The sequence below is a fragment of the Physcomitrium patens genome, chromosome 11, assembly GCF_059467195.1.
Source record: "Physcomitrium patens ecotype Gransden chromosome 11, ASM5946719v1, whole genome shotgun sequence".
NCBI classification, from domain to species: Eukaryota; Viridiplantae; Streptophyta; class Bryopsida; order Funariales; family Funariaceae; genus Physcomitrium; species Physcomitrium patens.
In genome coordinates, this window is record NC_143420.1 from 6,130,309 (window position 1) to 6,148,532 (window position 18,224).

The 18,224-nt window shown below is 43.4% G+C and overlaps 1 protein-coding gene across 4 annotated transcripts; it reads left to right on the top strand.

The window, feature by feature from the left end:
- Positions 1-5,667: 5,667 nt before the first annotated feature.
- LOC112288788 (uncharacterized) lies at positions 5,668-15,809 on the top strand. Of its 4 annotated transcripts, none has more exons than XM_024533350.3 (11): positions 5,668-5,963; positions 6,985-8,420; positions 8,894-9,127; positions 9,332-9,639; positions 9,788-11,759; positions 11,894-12,006; positions 12,162-13,178; positions 13,368-13,472; positions 13,684-13,773; positions 13,992-14,102; positions 14,348-15,809. In XM_024533350.3, exons 2-11 carry the CDS (start codon positions 7,163-7,165, stop codon positions 15,077-15,079), a joined length of 5,940 nt encoding a protein of 1,979 aa, XP_024389118.1. In that variant the 5' UTR covers positions 5,668-5,963; positions 6,985-7,162; the 3' UTR covers positions 15,080-15,809. The 4 variants fall into 4 exon arrangements, with proteins under 4 accessions (XP_024389118.1, XP_024389120.1, XP_024389117.1 ...); XM_024533352.3 differs by having other exon boundaries at positions 6,990-8,420; XM_024533349.3 differs by having other exon boundaries at positions 5,668-5,866.
- The last annotated feature ends 2,415 nt before the right edge of the window (positions 15,810-18,224 follow it).

An 18,224-nucleotide genomic window follows, 5' to 3' on the forward strand; every position in this document is an offset into this window, starting at 1 on the left:
ACAAACAGAATCCCGTAGTCTCTTGTTCGGCTAAGGTGCCTCCAAATTCGTTTAATAGCCTTTAGAAGAGAGGTTAATGGCCGTTGCATGTAGCGGCTACAGATTCCAACTTCAAGATTGATGTTGTAAAGAGTGTGGGTGAGTTGGATCAGCTCTCCGATGTGCCTTCGATATACAGTAGGATCGACTTCTTCATCATCTTCTAGTAGTAGCTGTGGTCGTTGCACCATTGGGGTGGTCACTGACTGGCTATTGCTGATGCCGAAGAACTGGAGACATTGCTCGATGTACCGATTCTAGGACATGAAGATTCCGTCATTTACTCTTGTCCCTTCTCCAAGTGGGGATATGTCAAAGCGAGTTTTGAGTTGGTTGCGGAACCAACTAATCCTTGCAAAGCAACTTCCCGTGAAGAGCAGATCGTCGACATAGAGGAGAAGAATCAAAATCTTGTTTGAATCTCTGATGACATACATGTTCTGATCCGAGTCACTTCTTACGAATCCTTGAAATCATAACCAAGAGTCGATTTTGTCGTACCAAGTGCAGGGTGCTTGGCGGACGCCGTAGAGAGCCTTTCGAAGCTTGTATACTAGGTTCTCCTTTTCGACATCGATGAATCCTTCCGGTTGAGAGATATATACCTCCTCTTTCAGATCTCCATGAAAGAAAGCCGTTTTCACGTCCATGTGAATGATGCTCCAGTTATTTTGTGCTGCGATTGCGACAACGATTTGAACGGTAGTCCACTTGACCACCGGGGCGAAGATTTCCTCGAAATCTATCCCCTGTTTCTGATTGAAATCGCGAGCGATAAGCCGAGCTTTGCATTTGTTTACAATACCATCCGGTCGCAGTTTTGATTTAAACACCTACTTCGTTGAGATTGTGGTTTTTCCGGGAGGGAGTGGGACAAGCTCCCGCGTGGAATTTTTATGGATCAACTTGAATTCGTCCCGCATCGCCGCGAACCAATTCGGATCCGAGGCCGCTTCATCAAAGGTTTCAAGTTCTAGGTTGCTGGAGACGTTGCCGACGAAGTAGTCGCGCCACCAAGTGGGTGGCGCAGTGCGATGCCGGCCGTTCACAAGAGCCTCTTCTTCACCCACCTCATGATTTTGGATGAATTTGGGTTCCTCATTGTTGCCGATTCGGTGAATCTGAGATTCTTCCGTGTTTTGTGTTTGATCTTGTAATTTACAATTAATTGAATCTGTGCAAGGGTTCTGAGTTTTGATAGTGGGGATAGGAGTATCGTGGGGTACCCCTGATGAATTCAATGACGAGTCGGGACTTGTTTCTACATTGTCCCCTTCTGGTTCGGATGCACTCAAAGTGAGAAGAAGAGGTTGCATGATCGAGGCTAATTGTTCGAGGTCGCCTTCGGAAGGTGAGGTCGTCGAACTGTCGGGTTTCATCAAAGGTAGCGTCCCTGGTGATAATGATTTTTTGGTTGGCAGGATTAAACACCCGATATGCCTTTGCAGATTCGTCATACCCGAGAAGCATCATTGGTTTGGCTCTAGGTTGCAGCTTGTCTCGCCTTGTCTTGTCGATGTGGGTATACGCTATACATCTGAAAGTGCGCAGGTGAGAGACTGTCGATTTTGAAAAAATAATCAATCGGGAGCTGCACCCAGGTTTGTCGTGCTCGGTGATCTTTTCATGATGTAAACAACGGTTTTAGCCGCTTCAGTCCATAGTTCGATTGGGACTTTGCTTGTGAAGAGCATGCTTCTAACCTTATTCAAATTCGTTTGATCTATATTCTCCTCCGTTGTCGGAATGAAGGGTGCAAATCCTTAAGCCAGTTTGATTCTATATTTGGGCTCTTGTATTTCATGAAAATGATCCAAGTTTTTCGGCTGTGGTCATCTGTGAAATTCAAAAAATATTCAGCTCTCCTAAGTGATGGTTTCGGCAGAGGACCGCATGGGTCCGAGTGTATAACCTCTAGTGGCCGCAACGCCTGATTTTCTGCTACCTTCGGAAAGGTTAGTCTTGTGTGTTTGCCTAATTGACAGGCTTCACATATCCCGGTTAGGAGTAGCAATTGCAGGATGCCCAGTGTATGCTTACTCATCAGGGACAAGCTGGAGTAGTTTAGGTGTCCCAAACGAGCATGCCATAGCCTCGCTAGTTCCTGTTTTTGTGTGTTGTTTCCAGAGCCTGAAGTTTCGAGCGGGTTGGATACTGTTGAAGTGGGTGGATCCCGCGGTTGAATGGATGTTGTTGAGTGGCTCTTGAAACATGCGGTCTCCCTTGTGAAAAAGGGTACTTCCACAGTCTGCTTCTAAGCTTTCCGTGAGCGATGATATCTTAAAGAGGCCAATTTTGGAGTCTCGGCTCACTATTGCTACCGTTTTGCATGGCTTTTACGGTGTTAGTACAAGATACAATGATTTAGTAAACAAGACAAGGTTTCCGGAATCTGTGATCTGACCTATAGAAAGAAGATTTCTACTGAGGCCTGGCACGTAACGAACGTCGTATATCGTTTTTGTTTCACTGTTTGGCATCGGAAGCTCAGTTCTCCCTTTGCCTTGTATCACATGGTCCTGGCCGGAGGCCGATACGATTTCGTGAGCTACTCTGTTCTAGAGTGGAGGACATGCTTGGATTGTTGGCGAAGTGGCGAGACGCTCCCGAATCGAGCACCCATTCGTTATCTGATGATGTATCTGTTGAGAGAGCTGCTAGGACTGCCTCGATCTCATTTGTGATGTCTGGATTGTCTCCTGAATTTTTGTGAATTGAATGTGCTTCGGTGGATTGTCTTGCTGAGTAGCTGCAGGTTCCCTGAAAGTTAGATGGGAGTGGTGCTGGGGTGGTACATACCTTCGCAAAATGCCCCGGCTCACCACATCGATTGCACAAGCTTTGTTCTGATCGTGCGTGGTTTGGTAGGTAACCTTTTCTCCTTTGAAAGTTGCTGTAAGCTCCTCGACCAGAGTGTGGGAGGCATCCGCTTCTAACAAGATTTCGAATCCGTGTGACTAGTGCCTCTTCGTGAGAGTAGCCTTGTCGAAGATTGAAATTTGTTTCTTCGAGGTGTAGCCTGCTAAACAGTTCAGAGACGATGGGTATAGATTCCTCATTTTGAACAACACGGACGAAGTGATTGAAACAATAGGGGAGATGAGTGAGAATTTTGTGTACAGTCGTCGCGTCATCGATCTGTTGATCTGCCGCTCGTAGCTCCTTTAGAATGCCATAGATTAGTTGCATGAAGGCTGGGACGTCGAAGTTGTCTGCTATTCAGGCAGATGACCATTTACTTCTGAGCACCATCACATCCGTGAGTGTGTGAATCTTATAGATCTGTTGTATCTTTAGCCATGCCTTCCGCGGGTCCTTTAGATCTGAAATGAAATCCTGAGGCCCTTTTGTCAGTGAAAGTTTTAGGATACCAAGAACTCGTCTTCTTTGCTTGCGCTGGATCTCAAGTTCTTGTCTTGTTTAAGGTGAGCTGCTGGAATCCTTCGTTGCTGCTCCCGATCTAGTGGCTCCGCAGGTGCTGCTTGTATCTGCAGTTTCGTCTTGTGATGGTTCCATACAATCCCATAGATCTTCTTTTTCGAACACGTGCGCCATCGTAGTCTTCCAAAGCTTGTAGTTGGCCGGTGATGCCAACATTTTGTCCTTCGATATCACTATGTCTAGAATGCCCATCTTGTCTAGATCTGATTCTGCTACACGACAGAACAATAAGATATGATGCCTCACACTCGTGCCTTGGAACACCAGTGACTACTCAGTGGTTACCAATGACGCATTCTCTCTGAGCATGCTACCAACTCTGATACAATGTTGCGATTTCACAAAAGGTAACTCAACTTATTCAGATAATTAGTTCAAATGGACGTGGGCTTATGTGCTGATGATACAGTGATAGCCGATTACAGTGAATGAACGGAACAACCTGGAAAGGCTTTTGACGAATGTAAGAACAACTTTATGTCTGGATTGCTAACTAGAGAAATAGCCCCAAGGACTATCGATATCAACACGACGTCCGTACCAAGGCCTGATAGTGATCAATTCGCTACTGTAGAACAATGGTTGGGTGTGCAGGGCAGTCCGCCACGATGTTTCATCGACGTCCCCTCCTCAACAGCACAGGAAGGCGTAGAACCTGTAGATCTATCCAATTCTCTACCGTAGATTTGGGAATTCCGATCCCTTGGCAGTAGTTGACTGAATTTATTGGTTCCTTCCTCAATCGTCTGTTCAAACATCTGTAATAAGTCGAAGCTATTACTATTTCAGTTGTCTTTCAAGTTTCGGTGACGTTGCAACGGCTAGTTTCAGTGGATGATGTACTCCTTGCCAACACCAATTTTTTTCATAAGCATTGCCTTTTTCCATCACCAATAAGTTCTAAGTTTTTTGATAGTTCCCTTCGTCTTGCAAAAAGTAAAAACCTCACACTATCATCACCATCACCAACCCAAAACACCATCAAGGTGAAACTCTATTCTAAGATTCAGAAAAATTCCTACAAAAATTGTAAACAACTTACAATCTTGTTTTCATTTTCACCACTAGCTGGCACGTGGACTCCACCAGAGTACAGAAAACTAGGGAATAGTTTTAGTAGGAAATTCGAATGTCCAAAGTTAAAGCAGCACCACTCCTAGATACGATATTTGGGACAAGGCAAGGTGGCAATTCAAAGAGGATAGTCTCGATCGCAGTCATTCACTTTCTAATCTGGTTTAGTTTATCACAATTAGTAATCAGAACGTAACTATCATCCAGGACCCTTGTTACTGCATATTGATATCTCGAACATCAGAACACTGGCTGTGTGTCAGAAATTCCGTTCAAAATCATACCGTCATTCTTGACAATCAGTACTCCAACGATGGAATCTGTACTACAGGATGAGCAACTCAGAAGTTCCCAAGCTTCTCCATTAGTACAACATCTCGAGCAAATTCTTACACTCACTGCACCATTCTCACAGCTTCACATATTCTAGACTAGGTTTACAATCAGCGCACGTATTCATGAAGAACTGCGGAATCAGTGGAACTCATCGAAGGAAAAGCAAGGCAAACGCCGACGTTGACTCGAAGAAATTCAGCCTTTGGAAACGCCAATCCTCGCGATGCTGCAATCGAACAGCCTCTCGCTCTGTCCACCAGGTCCAGCACCGGATTACTCACAGCGAGGGAGCACGTGGTGCGTCCCCTTGTGGCGATTTCATACTGGAAACTCGAGCTTCGCAACTTTCTACTTTCCTCAACATTCGTGGTTGTGAATATCTCAGTTGCGAGTGCCGCAATGTGACGATTTTGCTTGATGAGAATGTTCCCTTGACGAGAACCACACAGCAGGGCATCGAAGAGGATCCTTCGAAATCAGCCAAAACTTCCCACGAGGCGTTTGAAAAACTCAAAGATATTCTCGGCACGTCAGGGTAAGAGAATTACAAAAATGTGACGAATTGGTGGATGGCAAGTCGGAGGACTGCGGAACCCAACTTAGATTTGGACACAAGTAAACGACCCATGTGGCAAAGGCGTCAACTTGCAGTCAAATTGTGGGACAAATCGGGCCTCTGTGACGCAGGGGAACACGTTGGGAACCCAAAGGGGACAACGAAGAGAACTTCGTCTCTCTCCTCTGATGTGGGTGCGACCGTTAGTCTGGTCCATGTCTGGCATGGTCTGGTAGCCTCGTTTCCTCATTACTAAAAAAAAACTAGGTCCTCTGCTTGCCCGTTTGGACTGATCGGTGCCTGCCTCGGCACCCTCTTCGTTGGGTTTGGGTCGAGTGGGAGGAATGGCGCAATGCGTGGGGGTTTAGCGCGATGATGATGGCGTTGGAGAGAGTTGGTGTGGCGAGGGTGGCTTGAGAGGTAGGAGGGGTTGAATGCTGATTTGTTTCTGCGATCTTTGCTCATGGAGATCTAAATGTTCAGTCTCGGAGGTGCTCCCCATCCAACGTTCGTGATGGTGAGTGGTGGTCGGGTCTAGTTCCCCCCCTGGTTTCATAGTGTGGGCTGCCCAATTGCCATTTGGAGCTAAAGGCTTAGCGCGCGACTGTTTTAAGCTTCCTTGTAGTGCATGGTTAATGCGAATAGCGGGTTTTTGTAGTAATGCGAGGGTCGCTACGTCAGTGTTGACAGCCTCTAGCGTTATACGTTAGAAGCTTGAGTGTCGTACCCCCCGCTCGCAACAGTATGAAGTGGCTTTAGCATTTTTCTATTGCGGATCCCGGATTTGACATTTTTCTTAGGGCGAGTTTTTTGAATGGGAATTACTGAGTATTCTCGGAATGTAGCTTGAGGCATGTCTGCGTTCTCCAAAGAGAGTGAAGATTGTCTTGGGGGCTGCTGTTTGGGTTATTGATGTCACTGACCCGATTGGTTATGCTTCTAGAAGCGGATGCAGGTGACATATGTGCCTGTTTTAGGGTTAAATTTGGATCGGAAAGGTCCATTGTATTTCAGAGTGCAACGGTTTGAGATTGCTGGATTCTGAGTAGCCCATACTTCGATCGTATAATTCTATGTGTGATTTCTGCCTGATCGTTGCCATGGGCTGGTATTGCTGCGCCCCACTTGATCCTCTACATTATGAAATTCAGCTCTAACTTTTGAGTAGAATGTGAACAATTAAAGATTACTTTTAATAGTATATGAGATAAATTCATGTGATTAGGGTTTAGTTGCGATGTTGGACAACTTACTTATCAAGCGTTCCTTTCTGTTAAGGTAGAAGGAGCTAGACGATCACTGACCTTTCTTTTTAGCTTCTCGGTCTCAATCTACTCTCTTCCTCCCCTTCGTTTGTATAGTTCTACCTCACTAGACTTTTGCATCTGATATTGGCTGAACTAACTGTAACCATCAAACTCATGGTATCACCCAATTGATCACATTCTTGACTCATCGTACACACTATGCGAATTAAAGGAGTACCTTTTGTGGATGATCATTGTACCCCGCTAAATATGCCATGTGCTTCTCTGCAGAACAGAAGACGCGGCGGTGAGAGAATTTGCTCTACCTAGGATGTCAAGAGAGCATGCATTGCTCTCTCTTTGATTCTGGAGTGATTTATGGTGGTGTAGAAGAAAATGAGGGGTAGATAGTTTGAGATGAAGGGTGAGTCCCGACGGAGGAGTGGCTGAAGCAGCTGCTAAGAGTGTCATGGGCACTCCCGAGTTTTTCATCATGGAGGAAAAGACAACTGGAAGTGATGTGATTCTTGAACCGTTGGTTGTTCCTGAGTTTGTCATTCTCAGTGAATCATCCCCTGTTCAGGAAGCCGATCTTGGCTTACAGAGAAGGTTTGATTTGGCGTTTGGCGAAGTAAAATACTTCAAACCTGACTTAGTCGTCTCCAAGCCCAGCGCCCCAAGTCTGGATATCTCTGTTAGGTCAGAGTCTGCCATCCCAAAGCGTTGCAATTGTACTCAGTCTCATGAGGAGAGCTGCAAAAACTGTAGTTTTCCGGAGATGCTTGGTTCGGAACAATCGCAGGTCACAGCCAGCTCTTTGAATTCGTCGGGAGGAAATGGTTTGACCGCCTCGGAGGGTGATGAATCTTGCATTCCCGCTATTTCTGTGGCAGAGAACGTGATTGACAAGATTCTTCCTGGAGAAGATGGCCGAAACATTCCCACACCAGATACTCCTGGCTGTGGAGGCAGTACATCGTCTTCTGAAATGAAAGAGGTAGGATTAGCAATGAACGACGACTCTACCTATCTTTCCACATCTCTAGATTCTAGCAACCTTGCCACACCAACTGGGGAGTCACGGGAAATTCCCAAATCCTCACTCACGAAGGAAAAGTCCCTCACGGAGGACCTCACTGAAACCCTAAACCATAACGAAGGAGGTGTCTCAAAGAGTATGATTGTGGCTGTAAATTCTAAGCGGAAATTTCAGCACTTGTCGAACAGCGAGTTTTGCAGCAACTCCGGCTCACCAAAGTCCAGGGAGATGTCCGGTGCCCAGCTGAGGATCTTCGTGGATGGGGATGAGAGAGATGTGACCAATGATGCAGCCGAGGAGAGGCGAAAGAGTCTCATAAATGCAGCAATAGCAGCTGATCTTCCCAAGTTTAAATGGGGTGACCTTGACATGGAAGACCTAGAAAATATGCAAGCCGTATCCAAGAATGGCGCAAATGTTGATTCGAGATCTCTTGTAGCTTATAAGGAATTTCATGAAGATGTACGGTTAGACGCAGGATTTGATTCTCAGGAGAGTGCTTCACCGGGTGTTGAGCAGGAACTTAGAGGACTTGAATTCTCTGGTGGGATCAAGGAGCAAAGAAGCGTTTGCCCAGTAGGCCAGCAAATCGACTTTCCTGGTTTTGTTGTGCCTCTTGCAGATTTGCAGGAGGAGGTCGCTGTTGCAGCGCCTGTGCAAACTTCAACACAGAAGATGAACCCTGCTGGTAATGAAGCTGAGAACCTTCTTACAATATCATTAGAGCTACCTAAGTAGGGAGTTGATAGTGTAGAAGCAGTAACTTGTGAGAATTCAGAGCTTTTTTGGCCTGGTGCTCCTGACCGTGAATGAAGTTGGGTTCCACTTCTCTCCTGCCATAGATAGTTTGCGCAGCTTTGAAGCTAAGGCTTCATAGACGACTGAGGATCCAGTTACCAGTTTAAACAAAAGCTCTTTATAGCAGAGGGCCATTGAACCCTTGTTTGTCTGGCATCTATTAGAGTACTGGAATTTAGTATAGACAAAATGTGTCAATTATATTTATCTTTTGGTGAATCTTTAATAAGCACCTAATGTATTAATTACCCAATCCTGTAGAGGCCATGTTTATGAGTAGAGACTTCTTTCCTCTATGCAATTCGTCTGTTTTGCTGGCACACATTGGGCTCTTACACATGCTTACATGTCCTTATGATTCAGATCTTAAAGAATCTGTAGAAGGAGCATTTCAGGATGTTGAGGTTTATAATAGCGACACTCCTGGCTTAGGTGAACGTGTTTCGGCTGCGGAAGTGCCAGAGCTTAACGAACAGGCTTTGAAAGATGGAATTAGAAATGTGGAAGAGTCCAGTGACAATGCTATGGCTTTGGTACCTGTTACAGATGAAGCTTCATGTGAAAATTATATACCTGACAGTGCTGGAGGAGCGGAAGGTAATTGAAGAGGCCTGAGAAGCGTGGTTTTTGAGGCCATGAACTGCTGAGATGTCTTCTTATTTTCTATGTTATTGCATCAGTATTTTGACACTACAACTTTTACTGATGTATTGAGATCTATGAAGATGCTTCGTGAGCGGTTGGCCAGCAGGAATCATGTCTTCATGCACCTCATAATACTGTTGTTAAGCGTATGTGCAGCTGGGGAAGGCAAGGAAAGGTTCCGTCAGCGCCTATGGTGCTACTTATTTGAAAATATGAACAGGGCCATTGATGAACTCTATTTCCTATGTGAGCTCGAGTCAGACGTCGAGCAGATCAAAGAAGCCCTACTAGTTTTGGACGAAGCAGGTCTTGATTTTAAAGACTTAAAAGCAAGAGTTGAGGGCTTTGACCGAGTGAACAAAGGCCCTGGTCTACCCCGACCAGCCTCGGCTGCGAGTACTAGCAGCTCTGTATCAAGCAAAGGGGACCCTCAACAGAGACGCCCTCACGCCATAGCTTGGGAGGTACGATTCACCGTAGAGGTTGCTAGTGAGTGGGTGCAATCGATATAATTCAGTTTATTCTCCGTTTATTCTCTGTAACCACTGCTATGCATATATCCTACTGCCGTTTGGTTCCTTCTCCTTTCTTTCTCATAGAGTTCTCCCACAGGTACGTCGTATGGCATGCTCTCAGGAGCAAGCTGACTTGCTGTCCTCATCACTAGAGGCTTTCAAGAGAGTTCATGGTTCCCTACAGTTCGGTAGTTCGCAAGGTAGGAGAAGGGACACCTCTCAGCTTCTCTCTCCAGAGTCAGAGAAGCTTGCCCACTCTGAGTATGTCAAGTTGAAGGAATCTGTTGCAGCTTCCCGAGAAATCCCTGTCCCAAGCTCCAAGGAAATCCCTCCTAGAGCAAAGGATTCAGTAGTTACATTCAAAAACACCACCCCAAAGCCTAATGAAGTCCCTCCAAATCGTAGAGATGCCTCCCTTAAGTCTAATGATGACACTCCCAATTGTAGAGATGTTCCTTCAAAGTCTAAGGAAGTCGTTTCCTCTATCAAAGAACTGCCAGCTAAAGTGAAAGATGGTATTATATCTAAAATCACTGATACTAAGCTTAGGGAAAATCAAAACTCACGGTTCTTGAGTAAGTCTTTAAATATAGGACCCCCTCGTGCAGATAGACGACAAGCATATACTAGTGAGAATTTGTCATCTGCACGAGCTACTGCTTCCCCGAAGCAGAAAGAATCGCTTCGGAGGAAAGGGAGCTCAATCAGTGATAGCGAGCTGCTTACCAATCGAAGCATTGATTCTGCCAGCAAGAGATCAGCACCCAGCACTTCTATTGACAGATTCATGAGTCCCACAGCGTCTAGTGAGCAGCGGGCTTCCTCCAGAGAGAAGCAGTTAAGTGTGGAGAAAGGGGCCAAGACCGCTCTTGAGGCGTGGAAGGAGAAGAGAAACTGGGAAGATATACTCTCTACACCACTTAGTCGGTCATCACGCGTGTCGAGATCCCCAGGGCCGGGGAGAAAGAGCACAGAGCGAGTACGTGTGCTGCATGATAAGCTTATGTCACCTGAGCGTAAAAAGAGGAGCCCTTTAGAAACTAAGAAGGAGGTGGATGGGAAGCAAGCTCGCGCTACAAGGATACGCATGGAGCTGGAAAATGAGAAAGTGCAGCGGCTGCAGAAGACAACGGAGAAATTAACTAGAGTGAGTGAGTGGCAGGCAGTGAGGAGTAACAAGCTCCGGGGTGGTATGCATGCTCGGCAGCAGCGTGGAGAGTCTCGGCATGAAGCTCACCTAGCCCAGATTGCCAGGAGAGCGAGTGATGAGAGTAGTAAAGTGAGTGAGGTGAGGTTCATCACTTCTTTGAATGAAGAGAACAAGAAGTTGGTGTTGCAGCAGAAGCTGCTAGATTCAGAGAGCCGGCGTGCTGAGAGGCTGCAGAGCTTGAAGTTGAAGCAAAAGGAAGACATTGCGAAGGAAGAAGCTGCGCAAGAGAGGAGACGGCAACTGGAGGCTGAGAGACTGCAAAGGATTGCAGAGGTGCAGCGACGGAAAGACGAGGCGAAAGCTAGGCGAGAGGAGGAGAGAAAAGCTGCGAGTGCAGCAAGGGAGGCCCGAGCCGTAGAGCATGTAAGGAAGAAGGAAGCCTGGGCTAAGGCGCAGCAAGAAGAAGCTGAGTTACTTGGTCAGAGACTCTCGGAGAGACTGAGAGAGAGTTCACTGCGGCGAAAAATATATTTGGAGCAAATCAGGGAGCGGGCTATGATGGACTTTGACAAGCAAGACAAGCGCAGCCGGGAGACTCTGAGTGAATTCTCTGGGAGGACTCGCGATCAAGGCTCTCCGTTTGGGAGGCGAACCTCAAGCCGAGAGAAAAGCTCTCCTTACCAAATATTGGAAAATGAATCCGAAAGAGATACACCCTTGGGTAGAGGGCCAACTGGTGGCAAAAGACAAGCCGGTGTAGGGCTGATCAGTTTGGTAGGAGATCGCGACAATGTCTATTTGCAGGTAATCAAGAAAAGAGTGAAGCGAATTCGGCAGCGGTTGACAAGCAGGAAAACTGAATTTAATGAGCCCCCTTCTGGTATTGAGGGCCATGGTCTTGGTACTGCAACTGTCGCAGGTTGGTTCACTTAACCTTCAAAGCATGCCATACGTTCTCAAAATGTGCCACAACCTTATGACCCTTTACCACAGCTTTGTTTGCTCTAGTTGTCTTGAAATTAATTTGAACTGAAATTAAGAGTCATTTGCTAGGTGGAGCTCGTTCGAAGATAGGGCGATGGATGCAAGAGCTGGGACGACTGCAGGCAATGCGCAAGCCTGGAAGTTTGACTTCCAGTGGCTTGATCATCTCCGAGATTATAAAGGTGACACTCATCATTAGGACCCAGTTTCCTACGAGTGAATTGTTGTGTTTCACCAATTATTTCAAGGCTCACTGCCCCTTTTGTTAGACGTGTCTTGTGGTTTAAATCGAAGAGCGCCAATTTACGTGTGCTTTTCTGATATAATTCTCTTGCAGTATTTGGAGGAAAGAGAGCCTGAGCTTCACGCTGCTCGTCAGCAAGGCCTTGTTGACTACATTGCCACAGCACTCCCAGCGTCCCACTCTTCCAAACCCGAAGCCTCAGCCTTCACTGTGGCCTTACTCCGCCTTCTGATGGTAGTTCTCTCGCTTCCCGCGAATCGGAGCTACTTCATAGCTCGCAATTTGTTACCTCCTCTCATTCCTATGCTATCCACGGCTCTGGAGAATTTCAGCACCAGTGACTCCGTAAACAACCAAGGAGTACTCTCACCCGTCACCTGCAGCCAGACAAAAGAAGTCCCTGCTTTTTCTTCTGAGAACCAATCCGCTTCTGTCTTGATTCTGAAAGAGGAGAGTATGTCTCAAGAGGAAAAATCGGAAGTGATGCAAGCAGCGCTAGAGGGATTGCTGTGGGTTGTTTTAGCTATCATCGGCCATTCCTGCGTTGATGATCACCTAATTCAAATGCAAGAGGATCTTGCAGAGCTAGTCGTAGCTTGCGAGGTCCTTCACAAACTAAAGAACCTCTTTGCTCTCTTTGATCGGCCACAAATGGAAGGAGCTGCAATTCCTGGTCCTGTTCTGCTAGGTCTGCGGTTGCTGGAGACTTTGACTGGGCCGAGGGGGAAGGCGCTAACAGCTGCTCATGAGGCCCCAGTCAACATCGTAGGCCGCTCTCCGCAGCCACCTCCGGAAGCAGAGAGCGGTCAGGAAGATGCAGGAGCGCAGAAGCTGGATGGTGTAAGGGAGGAATGCGTAAATGAGAACTCCTGTGTGCTTGGTAGCTTTGGAGCATCTGACGAGACGAAGGTGGAGAAGCCCGAGGCCAAGACTAATGATTTGGCTGCGGTAAGCTCTACCATACCCCAAATGGACGAAAAAAACCAAAAGAACTTGAATCGCTCTACAAAGTTCCTACTCGAGGCCATTGAGGAGACGGGGCTTGTTGGTTTACCTTCATTGTTGACAGCTGTTCTTCTCCAGGCCAATCCCCGGGCTACACCAGAGCAGGTAGTTCTCTTCACTGCTCATGAGGATCGTGTGTTGGAAGTCTGGAGATGGAAATTTAATTCCACGGAATTCTCTTTCTTTAATTCTGAAACATCATGTAATTGTGGTGTATCTAAAGGTTTTGTTTCCATATTTTGTTCTTAACATTAACATAAACCAACTGCCTTTTTGAAATTGGTTTGCTATCAGGCTGCAACTGCTCTCCCATCCAATTTCGAGGAGGTGGCTACTAGTGTTCTGCGGGTGTTAAATAATGTCGCCAGGCTCGACCTCTCACTCGTACAAAACATGCTGGTATGTGCGGTACTAAAGAAACTCATATTTCGACCGAATTCGTGTACAAGAGACACGGGCAATCTCCTCTATCACCTATCCTTGTTTTCCTTGATATTAGTTAACCCTTGGAGGATTTTGGATTTTATTAATCGCCAGCGCTCCAAAGCTGTTGGAGACCCTGAAAATTGTTCTTTTCTTACTTTTTTTTTTTTTTTTTTTTTTTTGGCAGGCTTTACCAGATCTTAGGATGGAGTTCTTTCATCTTGTCAGTTTTCTCCTGTCTCATTGTACCTGCAAATGGAAGAGCACTACAGATCAGGTAACGGTTTTCTGGACCTAATGTTTTCTCCATGACTCTTAGTTTTTCATTTATTTTCCGGGATTAAAGATAAAGTCTGTGGTTTGAATGCACGACTGGACATTTTGTAGAGAACCAGTGGGAATAGTTGGCATAAGTGAGCGGAACAATCTGGAGCTATTCTTTGTTGATTATACTCCAGGGTCTTGGACATCTAAGTTTTTCTAGTACATGTGCAGGTTGCTGCATTGCTTATGGAAACCTTACTACTTCTTGGCTATGCTGCGTTGCTGCATCCTGGCAATCAAGCTGTTCTTCGATGGGGCAAAAGTCCTACAATCCTTCATAAGGTTATCGCGTGAATAGTTCCTCAATTGCACTCGGGATCACTTAGGCTTTCTTAGCGTCTTCTTCCTCCTCTCTCCTTTAACCCTGCATTTTTAGCAGCTATTTATAGGCGCTACATACAATGACTGAGAAAGTGTCGTTCCTTTCTGATATACGGAATTTTTTGCATTCTTCGTATTACTGATTTGATGTGTAACCACGAGAAAATACATTCTTACTAGTGTGTGGACTGTGGCGATATACACAGATGTGTGACCTGCCATTTGCATTTTTCAGCGATCCGAAGCTGACACCCATTTTGATCGGAACTCTGCTGTCGGTCTGCTACGGTAGCGAGCGCAATCGAGAGGTTGTTCAGCAAGAGCTAAGTATGGACTTGCTACTTGGGTTCTTGAAAAATCTAAAGCAGCCTCCAATTCCAGCTCCTGCACCGGATATGAGATCCGAAGACGATGAGACATCAGTGAAATCGAAGCCAAAATCCGCGTCTGAGCCAGAATCAGCTCCCACTACAGCACGTGGGCGGACTCGCCATAAGTCTCTTTCTGATGCATTTTTCCCATCACCGAAGAAACCTAATCGTTTGCTCACAAAAAGCTCACTAAACTTGAGCTCAAGCATGAGCATGGTCTCCTCTGATGGTGACAGCATTTCTAAGGAATTTAAGAGTGGGAACTCGAGCTTTAGGAACATGAGTGGTCGGGTTGCCCCAATAACCGAATCACAGACTGCAGCAAAGAGATCAAAGGGCGCTGCTTCTGGTTTTCCTTCTCCATCTCTTTCCATCAGATCTATGAATCTTTCCCAGACACAGACCACTCCTGTGACTAATGTTGCATCTCAAGACGTTAGTGCCTTATCTTCTACAAGCCCTGCAGTCCTATCGCTGCGAAACCGGTTTCCACAGAACTTGTGGTCATATGCCGAAGATTTCTTTTCAACAAGTCCGTGTGTGGAAAATGTTTTGAATAGTACATAAAGATCCTTACTGAGTAAGAAGGTGTAAGCTAAGAGGAATAGCCTCCAGCATTTTCAAGATCCCGGGTGCAGATGTATTAGTCTACAGAGAAGAGTTTCCGCTCCAGGACAGTGGCTACGTACAAATTTGAAGTGGCAGTCACTGCTCCGTATATCCACGTTGAGCTTCTTGAGGTAGCTGTTTTGAAGTTGGTAATGGGGTTCGTTGCAACCTCAAGATGCCGTGTTTTTATCTGTTAAGGTCGACAACCGGAAGTTTTGTTGGATCCCCTATGTATCAAACATGGGGTCGAATGGTGAGCAGCCCAGAGTGTGACGAGAATCCCCTCTGCACTATGGTGAGTTGCTGTAAAGGAAGTGATTACTTCTATCCACTAAGGCTGGGTGAGCCTTCGGGTTTGCCCCTCTTTTCTTGGAGGCTAATGAAGCCCCCATTTATCTGTTTTGACAAAATTCTTTCATATTCTGATTCAGATACCCATATCTACTTAGTGTGCGTCCCCGAAAGATCATTCAAGAACCTAATTAGAGAGCAGAATTTTTCTCCAATGAGGTCCACCATAGGCAGCACAGCAGGGATACAAGGACACCCTTTAGTCAGCCGAATCTTGAAATTTAAGAGATTTTCTACTTTCTAACAGGCATTATATGATTGGTTAAGAAATGGGAATTGCCATGTAAGTTTCAGATCCAAGTGAATTATAGTTTTGAAACAGCCAGTATTCAGAGTATCAGGTTCAAGTATGTACCAAAGTATGAACTCGTTGGTTTTTTGTTTTCTACTTCAAATCACAATTCTTAAACTAGTCGAGACAGTGCTACACCAGATTCCAGTGTTGAAGGATATACTTTCTTCTTTATCTCTTTATTTTAATTCACAAAACAATAAAAATCATTTCAGAAGTAGGCACCTCTTTAAAAAGAGAATAGGTGGGTTTACTGAACCTAGGGTTGCCATTTTAAATGTTCTGGTACTCGGGGATCAAAACTTGTGAGCCTAGAAATAAGTTACGAAATTATTATTGACCACATTCTTAAAGATTTAATTGATTTGAACAACAGGTTGATCCATTTTGATACATGGATGTATGTGTGATCCTCTCCCAAAATAAAACCGTATTCTTAATTTATGGTATTCTTAATCTCTACTCAAGGTCAGCTTTAATTCTTAATTATTTAATACAAATAATGAATGGGTGGATTGATCTGTAGAGGACAAATCTATTTGTACGAAGATAACCATAAACAGTAGGATTGCAACGAATATTTTGAAATTTAGTTAATAAGTAAGAAAATAGCATTTGAGATTTTGATGCAATATTGGACAGTTCCAATTTTCATGTATAAATACTATTAATTGATTATGATAATGTAAACCATGTTTGAAAAGTAGAGAGATAACAAATGCATATATAAATATTTTTCCAAGGATTAATACTAACTAATACTAATTAATTTTAAGATTTTGATGGTATATTGGACAATTCTAATTTTATGTATAAATATTATTAATTAATTATGATAATGTAAACTAGGTTAAAAAGTAGAAAAATAATGACTATATATATATATATTTATAATTTATAATTTTTAAATAAAATATTTAATCCAATAAAAAAATATTAAATAATTTATAAATTATTATGTGATCTTTATCAAGAATTTCTTTCAAGTTGCAATTCTACTTATACGTTTGACTTATAAAGACAAACTTATATAGAATAAAGAAGTTGAAGCTACAATTGAAGCTTTAAAGACATCTTTTACTACAATTCTAATTTTGTATTGCATTGATTTTATTAAGGTATTTTTTTTATGAAAATAGATACATCAAAGTTTACTTTTGATGCAATATTATCACAAATAGGAACAAATGACAAATATCATCTAGTAGCTTTCCATTCAAGAAATTTTTTAACAATAAAGATTAATTACAAGATCCACAAGAAAGAGTTTCTTGCAATTGTGGATTCATTTCAAAAATAGGGCTATTATTTGGAAAGTACTTCTAGTCTAATAACTATTTATATATATTATAAGAACCTTCAATATTTTGTATCAATATATATTTTAAATTATTATCAAGTCTATTAAAACATGTATCATGGATATATATATATATATATATATATATTCCAATAATTATCTATATGATTAGATAGAAGTAGGTAAAAATAGATTAATTTCATAATATCTTCTAAAATAGCTTCTTAGAAGCTTCATAGATGGAATATGTTGGTAGTTGATTAATAAGTTGGAAACTTGGTCAATAAATTAATGACATGTTACACATGATAGTAGAATGTGAAAAAAGCTAATTATGTGGTGCACATATAGAAAACTTACCTTCCAAATTAAAATATGTGTCTTGCAAAGTCAACACATGTTGGAGGTCCTAAAGACCATTACTACATAGCTCTTAGTTAAGCAGTATATATGGAGGCAAAAATGAAGCCTTCTTTATTCTTATCAATGTCTTTCTTGTTCTTAGTCTAGTTTCAAGAGTATATACTCTTTTTGTCCTTGGCAATGCCCATTCTATTTTTAATACTATATTACTTTTAAAATAAATACTTATTCTTCTTAAATTACACAAGTATGTTTTAAAATTCTCTTTGTTTTAATTCATATCTTTGATAGTTTAACAAGAGTGCTAATTCATTATTTTTGCCTTATTTTAGAAGTAAGTTGATTATTCTACTTCTATTGTTATATTTTGAAGGTTGCAGACTATCCACTTTTAAACAAACAATTTAGTTTTCTAACATAGTTTTTTTCCTTAAAGAAAGCAAACCACCCTTCTTTGTAGAAATTTTCATTTGACATTAGAAGTTGTGGATTATCCTCCTCTAATTTGACTTGTGGATTTACTAAGTTGTTTGAAATAGAAGGAAAAATCATAGATGCTATATTTGATAGAATTGAGAATAAATTTGCAACTATCGCAAATTTTTATGAACTTGTCAATACTCCTAGGGTGGAAATTTTACACATCACTAATGCCAACTATAGAAGTACTATTTCTACAACTACAAAAGAAGTATAGAATTTATGCCAAAAAAATCTACAATTGATAGAAGCAAATAAATCAACCTCACAACCAAATTCAAGAAGTCTTGCTTTTACAAGTATGAAGGAAGCAATGA

Excerpts from the sequence above, each read along its gene's own strand:
- LOC112288788 (XM_024533350.3), top strand. The coding sequence starts at position 7,163 with ATGGGCACTCCCGAGTTTTTCATCATGGAGGAAAAGACAACTGGAAGT. Across the intron at positions 8,421-8,893 it reads ACAGAAGATGAACCCTGCTG|ATCTTAAAGAATCTGTAGAA; the intron begins GTAATGAAGCTG and ends CTTATGATTCAG. Across the intron at positions 9,640-9,787 it reads CTCACGCCATAGCTTGGGAG|GTACGTCGTATGGCATGCTC; the intron begins GTACGATTCACC and ends GTTCTCCCACAG.